This window comes from Acanthochromis polyacanthus, chromosome 18 (genome assembly GCF_021347895.1).
Source record: "Acanthochromis polyacanthus isolate Apoly-LR-REF ecotype Palm Island chromosome 18, KAUST_Apoly_ChrSc, whole genome shotgun sequence".
Taxonomy (NCBI): domain Eukaryota; kingdom Metazoa; phylum Chordata; class Actinopteri; family Pomacentridae; genus Acanthochromis; species Acanthochromis polyacanthus.
Genome location: NC_067130.1, coordinates 24,927,010 through 24,942,829, shown reverse-complemented (window position 1 = coordinate 24,942,829; position 15,820 = coordinate 24,927,010). Strand labels below are relative to the sequence as shown.

The 15,820-nt window shown below is 39.7% G+C and overlaps 1 protein-coding gene across 1 annotated transcript in view; it reads left to right on the top strand.

Annotated features, from left to right (window-relative positions):
• The first annotated feature begins 5,579 nt into the window (after positions 1-5,579).
• Positions 5,580-15,820, top strand: part of LOC110963696 (fibropellin-1-like) — a 32,937-nt gene continuing 22,696 nt past the window's right edge. Inside the window, exon 1 of the mRNA XM_051938896.1 lies at positions 5,580-5,795. Within this exon, the coding sequence (XP_051794856.1) occupies positions 5,729-5,795 (67 nt within the window). The 5' untranslated portion in view covers positions 5,580-5,728. The remainder of the gene's footprint in view (positions 5,796-15,820) is intronic.

Below are 15,820 nucleotides of genomic sequence, written 5' to 3'. Positions count from 1 at the left end.
GGCCTGCCTGTCTAGCGTTACTCAGGACACCCACTGGATGAAACGAGATGAAAACCAAAAAAAAAAAAATCCTATCATGATTGGTTGAGAGATCTATTGCTATTGGTCAACCCCTAGGCCATTTTGAGAATTCATCCTGCTGTTTTGTCAGTAATCACATCATCAAAAAATTAAGAGAACCAGTTCCACTGGCAGCCATACATGCCCATGCCATTCCACTCCCACTACCATGCTTCACTGATGAGGTAGTATGCTGTGGATCTTGAGCAGTTCCTTCCCTTCTCCATACTCTTTTCTTCTCATCATTCTGGTACAAATTGATCTTTGTCTCAATTGTCCATATACACCACTCACAATAAGTTAAGGATATTGTGAGGTCCTCAGTGGATTTCATACATAAGGTGTTTGTTTCACTTCAGTGATTTTGGGGATAGAGAGGAAATTGTATTAGGGTGCTAGACACACCTCACTTTGTGTTTCCATGTAATGGTCTCACTGTGTACAGTGCGCCTTACATATTGGGGCCAATACCAAAAAATACAAAAAGACAACCCTTTTCAATGTGGCATCAATTTCAACACCTGGCCATAGCACCCCTTCAGGTTGGTAGCAGGCAGTCAGATTTTGCTCGTGAACTTGGTGCATCTCAAAATGTCATCAGCAGACTTGCAGCAAGACAGAACTACTGGCAGTGGTGGTGACAGACCCAGGAGTGGAGCCTCACGAGTGATGGACTGCAATGATGACCAGTACCTAAGGACCTATGCACTCAGAGATCGTTATGCAGCTGCCACACAGCTGCAGGCCTGTTTACGAGAAGTGACGGGTAGTGGGGTTTCCAGACAAACCATTCGCAACACACTCCACCGCTTTGGCTTGAATGCCAGACGACCGTTGCAGGTGACTCCACTGACACCAAGACACCGCCGTGACCGTTTGCCGTGGACATAAGACCATGTGAGCTGGACAATGCAGCAGGGATCTACCGTCCTGTTCACTGATGGGTGTCGGGTCACCTTGCACAGAAATTATGGTCATCAGCGTTGCTGGAGAAGGCAAGGTGAGCGATATGCCGAGGTCAACATGTTCCCTAGGGTTGGCTTTGGTGGAGGAGGTGCAACAGTCTGGGCAGGCATCACCAGTCAGTGCAAAACAGATTTGGTGACTGTAGATGGTTCAGTCACTGCACGTTCTTACCTCAGAGACATCATAGAACCCATCATCATCCCCCAATTCCACCAGTACACCCCCAACTTTCTGTTCATGGATGATAATGCTCCACCACGTGGTGCCAGAATTGTCACAGCTCGATTTCATGAAGTCAGAGTGCCTCATATGGTATGACCAGCAATGTCCCCTGACCTGAACCCCATAGAAGACGTATGGGACCAGCTGAAGCAGCGACTGGATGCTCATACCCCACTCCCACATGACCAGGCAGAACTGTGTGTAGCACTTGTGGCGGAGTTGAACACATTGCCTCAGAACAACATCATGGGGCTAGTTAGGAGCATGAGATGTCACTGTCAAGCTGTCATTGTGGCAAATGGTGGAAACACTTGCTACTGACTTTGTCAATTTTGGTTATTTGGGGCTGTCTTCATTATTGTCTAAATTGTTGTGGTAATAAATATTGCACTAATGAAAATGGTGCTTCTTCTAATTCATTAATAGTAATATAAAAAAGAAACTATTACTTATTTTATTAAAATTCAGACCAAATAGGAAAAGCACTCATGTACAATATCTCTAACGTATTGTGAGTAGTATAAAAGAGCCTATACAGTTTTCATGGAAAACATGAAAATTCCTCGGTGTGACCCCAAACTTTCGAATGATAGTGTATGTGATGGCCTGAGTTTGTTCAATCAGATCTCGGTGTATTAAGCTGACCTGGTTCCATATTGTACACTACATTTACATATTTCGAGCTTATTTCCTATTCCATTGATAAGCTGAGGCATCAAATCAATCTTTAACAAACCTTTAACAACACAATACAACAAAAGTGCTTTAATTTAACCCAGAAATAAAAGTTTCTCCTCTGCCAGCTAAAAGTTACAAATTTAACTAACTAAAGCTAAAACCTGATCACACCGTTTGTACTTTCTAATGCTTTTACACCAGGAATGTGAGCAGTTTTCAGGTCATGTGAAGCTTCCATGTTCCCAAAGCTTCAGGTCAGGTTAGGTATTCTTTGAATCAAGTCTTTTGTTTTCCGAGGAATTCACATTTCTTGACTTCTACTGAAGTTCCTAATACTGAAGTCCTTTTGTACTGGGCAATTGTGCTCATTTCCAACACATTATTTTGTGTGTCAAATCACAGAACTACAACCTGGTGAAGCAATTTTTTCCTGTCCCACTGGACATCGATAGGCATTAGTGTGACAAAAGTCATCACAGTAAGCTGTGTGTTATATTAGATAACTAACACGATCAGCATATCAAAACAAACAGGAAAAAAAATAATTTGAGCAAAAAAAAAATTAAATACCCATGGCCTCAAGATGCAAAGAACGCTATCTTTCAGATGACAACATGAATGAATAACACAATTGTGTAAATAGCACCTGTTCAGTCCCACTGTGTTTTATTCTTCTTTTATTTATTACAGGTTAGGAAAGGAATTCTCAAGGACAAAATAGTAGGAGTATGTTCTACCACTCAGTTGTATTTTTGTCAATAATAAAGCATGTGCAGAAACGGAATGTGTTACTAGGTGCAGTCTGTGTTTATGTCATATAATTACTCCGCCTAGGAACACAGTGGAGTTACGTGGCAATCAGCATACGTTTGTCCATCTGTTATTCTGTGCTCAAAAGCAGATCAACTGATTTGGATGAAATTTCCAGGGAAAGTCAGAAATGACACAAGGACCACCTCATTAGATTTTGACAGTGATGCTGCTTGTAGTCTGGATCCATGGATTTGTTAAAGATCTTTGTATCACTGTAACTATGACAAGTGAACACTATGTCAGCTGCCTGCCGATCATGTGATTGTGATTGTACTATAAATCCACCACTGCGGACTTATTGGGACTTATCCTTCTGAACTCATACAAGGAACAAATGATTAAATTGTGAGGGTGTTTCTAAATCCCATCAATTCCTGCTGCCCGATACATATTTTGGTAACGCAATTCGGTATCCATACATAATGTGCACATGCATTGCACATGCCTGTGCTCAGTGCATCTATATTAAATGGCCACATTCTATCGTGCCTTGATTTCTGATCATCAATAACTAATAAACAAATGCTGCATTTTTTTAAAAAAAGAAAGGAAAAAAAGCTGCAATTCTGGCATATGCCATATGAAGGAATGAACAACCTTGACAGAGTACTGTGCTTTCTGAGTGCTTTTCTTGTTTTCCACATAGGATGGGTTATGTCAGATTGAGGCTTATTTCTTTTATTGGCTTGTTTCACTGGTTTTCGGTGGGTTTCATCTTTGTTCTACTAACTACTTATTTGTACTACTTGCACCAGGACCTAAAAATGCCAGCACTGACACTCTGTCCATGTGTATATTTATAAAGCTGAAGTAAGTCCCTCACTTTTTCCCTAACCCCAGAAGAATGACCTGTGAGATAAAATAAAGTTTCATCTAATCTTTTATCTTAACTATAAATGTGTTTTGGACACCTGTAGAACTGCATTGAAAGTGCAAATTGTATTATTGTTTTATAAATGTTGCTCTCCATTTTGGGTCAGAAAGAGCTTTCATCTGCAATATTCTACACACAAAAAGTTCACTTTAACAAAACAAAACAAAAAAACAAAAGAAAGAAATACTTTATCTTCTTATCAGTACCCGAAGCAACATACCAAGTAGCATTTTTTAAACCTAGTGTTGTGTTCCATTAATTGAATTGCTTATGTCTAGACATTGTTAACAGAAGTGTAATTATATGGACAATACACAATATTCTTATAATCTGTTTGGTCTGACATGGGGTGTCAGGCGCAGCTGGTGTTTAGGGAGGGGATAATATAGAGGGAATAAACTGGCTGAGGGGTGTCTGAATGCTAAGCTCTGCACTACAAAGGAGCCACTAAAGCTGCTGAAGACACTAATGAGCCAATAACTAAACCCTGGCCTGGATTCACTGGACTGTGCCAATCAACACAACACCGCAGGATGATGCGTTTACTCAATAACCTCTAGCTTCATTTGTTCAGAAAATAGTAAATAACAGAAAGAAAATACATTTCACAGCACTTGCATTTTCTGCAATGCTTCATTAATAATATTTTGGGGAAGAATTCAATGGTATTATCAGGAAAACCGGGTTTCAGTTGGCTATGCTTTAATTCAATGTTTTCAGTTGTTAAAGCCTCACAGCGCTGTAGATTTGTGAAAATGTATCTATAACTGAGGGTCAGCTAATAGTTTCAACAGATTTTTATGGCCTGAAAGTAACTTGTAGATATCTTAGTTTTCCTGTTTATTTGGAAAAGTTAATTTTTTTTTTTTTTGCCTTATTTCACCGGTGGTATTGTAGAGAAAGACGAGTAAGGTACTGTGCCGGAGTACAGTGCGCAACTAGGTTCTGGATTTGTTTTCAAACCAAAGGTGCTGTGTAAAAAAAAATTACACACCACAAGAAATTGCTTTGACTCAAGTGGTTACAAGTTACTATTGATGCCAGCTGAACATCTTGCACCAGAGCGCTGTTGTCATAGGTTTATGGGAAAGAACTAAATTAAGAAAGACACTATAGAATCTTGATAAGGATAAAATGGTGCTATGTAAGTGCAGACAATTTACTCACCTTATACTTACTTACAAATCAGGGAGATTTTATAAAATCTATGATTAAAACACCCTGGCCAGAAACTGTTCAGCCTGCTGCCATTAGGGAGGAGACTGAGATCCTCAAAATGCAGGACAAACAGACTGAGGAACAGTTTCTTCCCTTGGTCCATCACACTCCTGAACTCCATACACCTGTCTGTCTGAATGCACAATATCACTCTTTGCTGCTTTCATCCATTTTCAAAATATATCATATTCTACTGGTTCCTACTCCATTTCATCTACCTCCCATTATGCACATATCTGGCCCTTTTTGCACATGGCGTCCTTTTTAATATTGTTTGTTATATATGTATATATTCAATTTTATTATTCAATGTGATATTTTATTACTTACTGCCTGTTACGCTGTCCAGTGGAAGTGGAAGTATTTTCGTCATGCCATGTATGATGACAATAAACCTAACCTATTCTATTCTATTCTATTCTATTCTATTCTAAAACAGTTTAAGCTTATCTTTTAAAATTAGACGAATAAGATTTTACATTGTTGCCCCAAAACACAAATAATACAATAATAACATACAAAATAATACTAATAATAATACCAATACTAATGATGATGATAATAATGATAATAATAATAATAATAATAATAATAATAATAATAATAATAATACCTAGCTTTTTGGGAGAGTAAGAAATCATGTTTGCCTTAAAATATTAAAATGTTAATGACTATTAGCAGGCGTTAGTCCAGTTCATGTTTTGCTTTTATCTCTCTCATAGCTGATTACACTCCAGTCTGGAGCAGGGAGGGCCAGTCTTTAAACACAGAGCAACAGCAAAAACAGTGAGGTGCTTCTCAATCACGAAACAGCATGTCACCACTTTAGGATTTCTTCGCTTCTTCTTTTTTTATTGAAATATTACCTTGTGGTTTTACATAGACGCAGGCTTTACCATGGAGTTTAGGAAAGTTCATTTGAATCTAAAGACGGTACTGCTGACGATGATGATGTTTAAATGGGGTGAGTAGTGACAACACTTCATCCTACTTTCTGTGAAAAGCAACAGGTTACATGAGAATAGTTAGTACGGCAACATACATGTACGCAAAAAGTATTTTAAATCATATGCACTTGCTGTATGGTCACTGACTAAAAACAATATTAGTGCTAGCATTTTATCATTTACTAGGCAGTCCAGAGCACCCCTTAATGAAAATCAGCAACACGAACAGGTTTCAGGATTGCCATCAAGCCTGTCAGACATGCTGCTCTCGGAAAAAATGTTTTTTAGATGGTGCTAATTGTGCTCCCACATTTTATTAATATTAAAACTAGGGCACTGTGTCCCATGTCAGTTTTAAAATGAAGAGGGGAAAGCCCTTATGTGTCTTGTTAATGTGGAAACAATACTAGAGTGCTTTCTTACTATAAAGAGAGATGAAGACTCAACCTTAGCAAAACAGAAGCTGCAAAAAACAAACAAACAAAAAAAGACCATCACTGTCTGACCTGTTTCCTCTTCATCACGTCTGAAAAATGCAACTGTCTGAACAGTCAGCATCAACCTTGTGTGGGTGTTCGTTGGATTACACCATGAATGACAGACAGGTCATGGTGTTGTATGTGACTGTCTGCTGTGTGCGTGTCTCTGAGTTCATGCTCCTTCCACTTTCCATTACAGCTTTTTGTAGCAGGCCACAAGTGGTACTTTAATCTCTGATTTGCACACGCTTTTCAAAATCTGTGCATTTGTAAATAGCCCATCCCATTACAACTTGGCCTATGTTTCTTCTATTATATGACAAAAGGCATGGTTTTATGCATTACCAGAACAAAAGCATAGATTAAGTTCAACACAAAAGTATAGTATAAACACTACCAGTCAAAAGATTGGACAGGCCTTTTCATTTGATGCTTTTTATTTATTTGGATTATTTTCTACATAGTAGATTAATATTGAAGGTTAATACTGAAGATTAACTTTTTTGTTTACATCATAATTCCATATATATTCTTTTATAGTTCTGATGTCTTCAGTATTATTCTACAATGTACAAAATGATTAAATAAAAACCACTGAATGAGAAGGAGTATCCAGACTTTTTACTGATAGTGTATTTCTAATACAGCAATTGGAGGAGTTTTGTTAAGTCACACATTTGATATTGCAAGAGTATAAATAGTTTTAGGAGGATGGAAATAAATGTATGTCTATAGCAATGTGTGTAATATTAAAGGATTAGTTCATCATTTTGGCAGGTATGTGTGTGAGGTTTGAAGGTCAGCCTCAATCTCACATCTGTGTTTTCAGCAGATCGCTTGTATTGATATTGATTATCTGGTTCTGCATCAGTTACTTTATATGAACCATAGCATGTTTAATAGATGCTGATGTGCAAGGTGGAGTCATCCCAGTACTTCAGCATAAGGTTTTGTGAATCAACATGAAAGAGTGGGGGTTAAAGAATGGCTTAAGACTTTAAAATGCTTTCCTGCAAATGTAGTGCTATGACACCTAATATTCAAATTTAGAAAAGATAAAGTATGTGTGAGGGACTGTGGTGACAGACCAGACACATGCTAGAGATTGAAGCTTGAAGTTGTAATCTGTGCAGATATCTTTCCAATAGAGGATTAGAGGAGCAAAGGGATTGACCTCAGGAGGCCAGAGGGATTACAACATGCTCTTGAGGTCAGAGAGGGTCACACCTGCTCAGGTAGCAGAGGGGGAAGGAAAGAAGAATGAAGACTGAGGGTGGATGAGAAGATGGTGGCAGAGATGTGAATCACAAAAGAGGGAAAGTGTGTGCACAGTGAAAACCCAATGCAGTGACACAGAAAGACAAATGAGAAATTAAATGAACGCACATCTAAATACAGAAAAACACAGAAATATAAGAATAATCACAGAAAATGTCTGTAATTGTTGGAAACATCCATGAAAACCAGGATTTTTAAGATTTTAAATTTTGTTGTCATTGATCTGGTAAGATGGAACTTCAGATTCACTTGGGGCCATACATGACACTGAATTCATAATAATATCAACAGTGAGTACTCCAAAAATATCAGGTATTTGTACCAATCAGTTATCAGGCCAATCTTAACTGTGACATAGTTAAGTACATATGTTGGAGCACATTCAAACAATGCTTGACCACCCAAAAATACAAATAATGAACTTCATATTTATTAATCAACTCTTGAAGATCCAAACATCATCATGCCATGCAAGAGAGCCAATAAAATCCACTGGATGGTCAAAGTTTTATTGACATTTAAAGTGCAGCATTTTGATTCATTCATAATGTCATCCCATGTGTTACTCATTGAGCAACACACAAGAAAACAATCCACCCAATAAAGTTATCAATGAATTTAATTCACTGTGCTACCTTTGAGCTGCAGAGTGAATTAAATATTTTTTGTCTATCTAGCTAGTATTAACTACATAACTAGGACGAATTCATTCATTAGTCATTTTTCTGAGTATTTCTTCATTACAGAGCTTGCCTGTTAAACTTGGATACCTTGTGCAGTATCTACAATGCCTGCAGGGAATAAAAGCTTGAGCTGCTATGTTTTTATAGACTAGACTAGATAAGCTTTACCGCTCCCTTTACTGCAGCTTCTTCTCAGAATGAATGTTTGGCATCTTCAGTAAAAAAAAAAAATCTTCAAAGTGCTTGTGTCATTGTTTAACGCCACACTTACTACAATCTACCTATCAAAGGTATAATTTAATAATTCCATTTGACTTATAACATTCTCAGCATGATGAAACTCTTCATAAAGTCAGTCTAATATTTGATTAAGTGGTCTATCATAGTTTACTAATTATGTTAACTTGCAACTGTAGGAGCAAATGTTTCATAACCTTCCAAACAAGCCAAAGCTTAAATGAGGTTGAGCAAGCTTGCAAGAACGCCAGCCCAAGCTGCACTCTACTAATTAGGTATACACACGTGGACAAAATTGTTGGTACCCCTCAGTTAAAGAAGGAAAAACCCATAATTCTCACTGAAATCACTTGAAACTCACAAAAGTAACAATAAATAAAAATTTATTGAAAATTAAATAATCAAAAACAGCCATTACTTTTGAATTGTTGATTAACATAATTATTTAAAAAAACAAACTAATGAAACAGGCCTGGACAAAAATGATGGTACCTCTATAAAAGATTGAAAACTATTTGACCAGAGTGACATGATTAACTCAGGTGTGTCATTCAATTGACATCACAGGTGTTTCCAAACTCATAATCAGTCAGTCTGCCTATTTAAAGGGAGACAAGTAGTCACCCTGCTGTTTGGTGAAAAGGTGTGTACCACACTGAACATGGACAACAGAAAGCGAAGGAGAGAATTGTCCCAGGACATCCGAAAAAAAATGATAGACAAACATCTTAAAGGTAAAGGCTATAAGACCATCTCTAAACAGCTTGAAGTTCCTGTGACAACAGTGGCTCATATTATTCAGAAGTTCAAGACCCACGGGACAGTAGCCAACCTCCCTGGACGTGGCCGCAAGAGGAAAATTGATGACAAATTGAAGAGACGGATCGTTCGAATTGTATCCAAAGAGCCCAGAGCAACCTCCAAAGAAATTAAAGGTGAACTCCAAGGCCAAGGTACATCAGTGTCAGATCGCACCATTCGTCGTTGTTTGAGCCAAAGTGGACTTCATGGGAGACGACCAAGGAGGACACCACTGCTGAAAAAAACTCATAAAAAAGCCAGACTGGAATTTGCAAAAATGCATGTTGACAAGCCACAAAGCTTCTGGGAGAATGTCCTTTGGACAGATGAGACCAAACTGGAGCTTTTTGGTAAGGCACATCAACTCTATGTTCATAGACTCAAAAACCAAGCATACGAAGAAAAGAACACTGTCCCTACGGTGAAACATGGAGGAGGCTCAGTAATGTTTTGGGGCTGCTTTGCTGCATCTGGCACAGGGTGTCTTGAAAGTGTGCAAGGTACGATGAAATCTGAAGACTATCAAGGCATTCTGGAGAGAAATGTGCTGCCTAGTGTCAGAAAGCTTGGTCTCAGTCGCAGGTCATGGGTCTTCCAACAGGACAACGATCCAAAACACAGCCAAAAACACCCAAGAATGGCTGAGAGAAAAGCGTTGGACTATTCTAAAGTGGCCTTCTATGAGCCCAGATCTGAATCCCATTGAACATATGTGAAGGAGCTGAAACATGCCATTTGGAGAAGACACCCATCAAACCTGAGACAACTGGAGCTGTTTGCTCATGAGGAGTGGGCCAAAATACCTGTTGACAGCTGCAGAACGCTCATTGACCAATACAGAAATCGTTTAATTGCAGTGATTGCCTCAAAAGGTTGTGCAACAAAATATTAAGTTATGGGTACCATCCTTTTTGTCCAGCCCTATTTCATTAGTTTGTTTTTTTAAATAATTATGTTAATCAACAATTCAAAAGTGATGGCTGATTTTGATTATTTAATTTTCAATAAATTTTTATTTATTGTTACTTTTGTGAGTTTCAAGTGATTTCAGTGAGAATTGTGGGTTTTTCCTTCTTTAACTGAGGGGTACCAACAATTTTGTCCACGTGTGTATATTGCTACACCTCTGGTTAAGTCAGACAAATTTTGAAATTTTGATTCTTTTTTTGAGAGATTAAGTACAATGCAACTAGACTTCTCCTTTCTATTCTTTGTGTCTCATCTGTGATGTTTCATCAGTTCTCACAGACTGATAGGAGTTTTAGATATAGATATGTGTAGCCCTTAACTTACTTGGTGAAAGGCCCAAGATTCAAATGCCTGTGAATGGCTGTGAAATTGCCCACTATGGGATGACTTAAAGTATTAATGGGGGTAAGAACTCTCAGAGAAGAAATCTCAAGACTGTATTGAGATCTTGAGATTGAATTATAAGTTGGTGTTGTAGACCTTCTTCGCTGTTTAGAGATGACTTCAGATTCACATAGATGCTCTCCTTCACTCTTCTCTCAAACCGTCTATCTTCTCTGTCCAGAATGTGCACATTGCTGTCCTCAAAGAAGTTGCCATCATCCTTTAGATGCAGGTGGATTGCTGAATCAGGAGCTGCTCTCCTGTGTTGTGCCATATTTTTTAGTCTTCCTTTGTATAAATCTGTGCCCTCACACATTTGCTACATACACAATGTTGCTCAGTTTAAATGTAGGTGTCTTACTTTTAGGGTGAACCAGACGTTTGCTGGGTCTGAAGTGCACTAGTATGTTCTGTTTGGAGACAAATTTCTCAGACATGCCAGCAAGATAAAAAATAACACTGTTGTTGCACCTGTTCTTCTTTTCTCCTTTGGACAACCTCAGCACAGGAATTCATGTGACATCTATGGTTGAAGTTTGCCATTATGTCTACATCCAGGTCCTGTTCAACTACTGTCATATAAATGTTGTGTATTACAGACATGGATAAATCAGTTGAAATACCTTAATATGCTTGTTCCTCCATGGCCTATAACTGGGCATAGGCCATGTAGGGACAAGAGCTGACCTAACTGTCCATCCATCCATTCTCTATACACCACTTTATCCTCACTAGGGTGGCGGGGGGTGCTGGAGCCTATCCCAGCTGACTCGGGCAAAGGGAGGGGACACCCTGGACAGGTCGCCAGTCTGTCGCAGGGCTACATATACAGACAAAGTCACACTCACATTCACACCTATGAGCAATTTAGAGTTATCAATTAACCTCAGCATATTTTTAGACTGTGGGAGGAAGCCCGGGTACCCGGAGAAAACCCACGCATGCACAGGGAGAACATGCAAACTCCATGCAGAAAGATCCCAGGCCCAGGCCGGGATTTGAACCGGGGATCTTCTTGCTGCAAGGCGAAAGTGCTAACCACTACCCTGACCTAACAGTGGTTAAGTTAATTTTGTAATCAGACAAGCAAAGGACCACCTCCTCACTCAATTATTGTGTTTACCCTGGCCTCCTACTTACATCAAGAAGACTTAAACTTAATCTTGAATCCTCTGACAGCCACCTGGTACTTTTATAGTCTACAGGTGGCTAACACTTTCTTGGAGTCAACTGTAATCTGTGAAGTTCAAACACATTTAGTGTCTGCACTGTAGTCTGTGGATAGGATGCATCTTAAACAGAATTGCAAATGACAACAACCTTCTGCTTCACATAGGCTAAAGCAGGTTATGTTTGTCAAACAGAATAACTTGCAGACCTAAGAAAACCTCACCAGCATATAAAACCCATATAAAATTAGTCATTATGGGTTGTAGCATATGACAAATTACGTGTATATATTTGCAAGTAAACCTAAGTGTTTATCACTGTATTTCTGCAATTGTATCTCCTCCTTTGAACACTCATAAGTACCTTCTGCTATCTGCTAAATCACCTCTGTTTATTCAGTCATTCAAAACTGCTATCAGCCTTTAAACTTGTGACCCTTATTTCATAGCCTCAATAGACGATTAACAGTCTGTATTAAATTACTGTATGTAACGAGAGCAGGACATATACGCTGATGACTGTAGATCATGCTCATCCATTTCACAGCAAGAAGGACACTTTACCACATCTTTTTCAAGCGAGAGCAAGAATTTATTTGGAGGAATGGAATCTTAGCCTGAGTTTGCATTAAATCTTTGCCTATTTGACTCTCACAAAATAGATGTATGCTACACCAAATTTTGCTTAAAATATGATGTATCAAATCATACAAAAGAAATGCCTGTCAGTCATTGCTTACGAACGACTAGAAGTGTGTGGTGGTGACTCAATATGCAGAGACCCCGCTCTCTGCTTGCATTAGCTCATCTTCTGTCTGTGGAACGCAAGTTCATCTGTTTTTGGTTCCTTCCCATCGTCTCGGACTACTTGCTCATAGGGACCTTGGGATTGTTGGGTTCTCTGTTCTTTGTTTAAATGTTGTAAGGTTTTACCTTTCTATGTGAAGTGCTACGAGATGACATATGTTTTGAATTGGCGCTAAATTGAATTGAAATATAGACTTTATAAATGGTGGATGTAGTCTCAAAGCCTGAAAAGTGAAGCCAATGTGAAAGTGACTTAAACGTAAATTCTAAACTAACTTGATTTGTTACTTCAGTAAACATTTTTCAAATGATGTGATGGTTTCAGTCACTGGTTTCATTTCTTCTCCAACAAAGCATGCTGGCCATTTTGCAATGAGTTCATTTTGTGATCCCACGTAGAGTAAAAAAAAACAAAAAAACAAGCCCACAAACTATTGGGGGATGTCACAGAGACCATTCTCTACACCACTTTATCCTCACTAGGGTGGCGGGAGGGTGCTGGAGCCTATTCCAGCTGACTCGGGCGAAGGCAGGGGACACCCTGGACAGGTCACCAGTCTGTCGCAGGGCTACATATACAGACAAACAATCATAGTCACATTCACACCCACGGGCAATTTAGAGTGATCAATTAACCTCAGCATATTTTGGACTGTGGGAGGAAGCCAGAGTACCCAGAGAAAACCCACGCATGCACAGGGAGAACATGCAAACTCCATGCAGAAAGATCCCAGGCCCACCCCAGGTTTTAAACCAGAGATCTTCTTGCTGCAAGGCGAAAGTGCTAACCACTGCTCCACTGTGCAGCCCCACAACTAGAATGTACTATTTCATTCTTTTAAAGTAAAATTTTGTCACACAACCATTTAAGCACTTCGCAGTCACCAAAGAAGCTACCACAGCCTGCATGTTGAGGAGGATCAGGGTAGGATGGATTCTGATTCTCCAAGGTTCTCTTCAACCAAAACATAATGGAACCTTTGACCTTTCTGATCTGGGTCGGTATGTGAGAGCAAAGTTGAATCGGCCCAATCAGAACATGGACTTAACCGGAGTTGAGGCGTTTAGCATTTGATCATGTTTCAGGTTTTTATGATCAGTGCAGACAATAAATGATTATTCAGTGCCTTCAAATCAGTGTGTCCATTCTTCTAAAGACAATTTTACAGCTAGTAGTTTCCTGTTGCTGATGTCAAAGTTTCTCTCAGCTGGAGAAAGTCTAAGTGAGAAGGCACACGGGTGAAGTTTGTTATCGGAGAGTGATATTTTTTGATATTTGGCTCCCACACCTGTGTCAGAAGCGTCCACCTCCATGATGAACTGAAGGGTTGATCAGGTTACACGAGGACTAGGGCTGATGTAAACCAAGTCTTCAGGTTCTGGAAAGCTTGGGAGGCTTCAGGCAACCATAGGAGTGGCTTGGAGGTGGAGTTTATTGCAGTTAGGTGTGCGGCGACTTTGATGTTGTTTCTAATGAAGCAGTGATAGAAATTTGCAAAGCTCAGGCCAGTCTTGAACGGTTGGGAGTCTCTGTAGGTGCATTCTGACCTCACCATGGGTGATAATGTAGCCCAGAAAAGACACAGTGGATGCATGAAACTCACATTTTTCTGCTTTAATAGAGAGTCGATTTTTCAACAACCATTCGTGGACAAGGCAAACTTGTTTGACATGGTCTTCAGGGTTGGTGGAGAAGATGAGGATGTCATCCAAGTACACAAACACAAATATGTTGATCATTTTTCTCAGTACTCATTGATCTGGTTCTGGAACACTGCAGGGGCATTTGTCAAACCAGAGGCACATCCAAATGCTCAAAATGATCAAGTGGGGTCTTCAATACTGTCTTCCACTCATCCCCTTCCCGGATTCAAACCAGATGATAGGCATTACGAAGATCCAACTTGGTAAACACAGTGGCTCCTTGAAGAACTGCGAATGCTGAACTAATAAGTGATGGGGGTATTTGTTCTTTATGGTTATTCTGAGACCACTGTAGTCTTTGCAGGGTCAGAGTGCGCCATCTTTTTTGTCAATGAAAATTCTTGGGAACCAGGGACAGATGATAAGGAATCTCAGATGTTGTTCCCCATAGAGAGGCTCTTAGGTTTGGGCTGATTGTAGAGACGGCTGGCGGGCAAAGTAGATCCAGGAAGATAGTCTATGGCACAATCGGAGGGGTGATGTGGAAGGAGCGTTGAGGTGTAATACTTGCTAAAAGCTAAGCCTAGATCATGATATGTCTGCGGTACTTGGGACAAGTCAATCTTCTCTGGAGGACTGGCATGGATTGGAGCAGTTAAAATTAGACAAGCACCATATTTATTTACTATCGCTGTTGTTAAGGTGCAAATGGATCCTGCTGCTGTCTGATGCTGCAGGTATTAAACAAACTCTGAGGCAATAGTTCTAAACAGCTGGAAGATAAATCAGCTGCTCCTCTTGCCGAGCCTAGCCGCGCTAGACCCATGCTCTGAAGACGCAAGGGTCTAGGCACGCTCGACAGGGAGGGAGGCGGACTAAAAGGTTGTCTATCAAATCACTCTGCAGCAATTGGGTAGGTATACAACCAAGCAGCGCAACGAACAGGCTCCTAGAGCGCCGGAAATCAGAGGATGCGGTAGTTCAGTGAAGCCTTATTTATACAGTCAATGGGTGAAGCTCAAGTATATTACAGACATGTTAATAGAAAGATTATTCAGAGTCGGTGCTAATGGAGCTCAACGACTTGTCATTTTTGTTGTCGACCCTGGCAGAGAATTAAATTCGTTGCCGTGGGTTGTCTAGCACGGCTAGGCTAGTTGTTTCTGGTTGTTTCTGTCAGAATCGTCGCGCCTCTGTCGTCACTTAGTTACGCCCGCCTTCTGACTCTACACTTCTTGGTGATTCGTCCAGCCAGTTTTAGTGTCACGGCCGAGTGGGGTATGTCTCTCAGATTGAAGCCTTTGAAATAGAATTAAATTGGATAGTTTGGATTACAACGATTAAAACTGACAACGCCACCTAGTAAGGGACTAGGACCCGTTTTAAAAGAGGTTCTTAACCCAGAGGTGAGCAGTGCATAACAGAGGGTAAAACAATTCTTTCTATTCCAATAAATTTATTCATAAAAAAAAAATACCCATTTGACCATAACCGATAAAAAGGTTAACAGACTAAAAGTTCTTAAAATAAAGTCCTAGCAGAATGGGCAACCACTGGACTCGTCATGCGGGGCCTTCTCTCTCTGACGGGG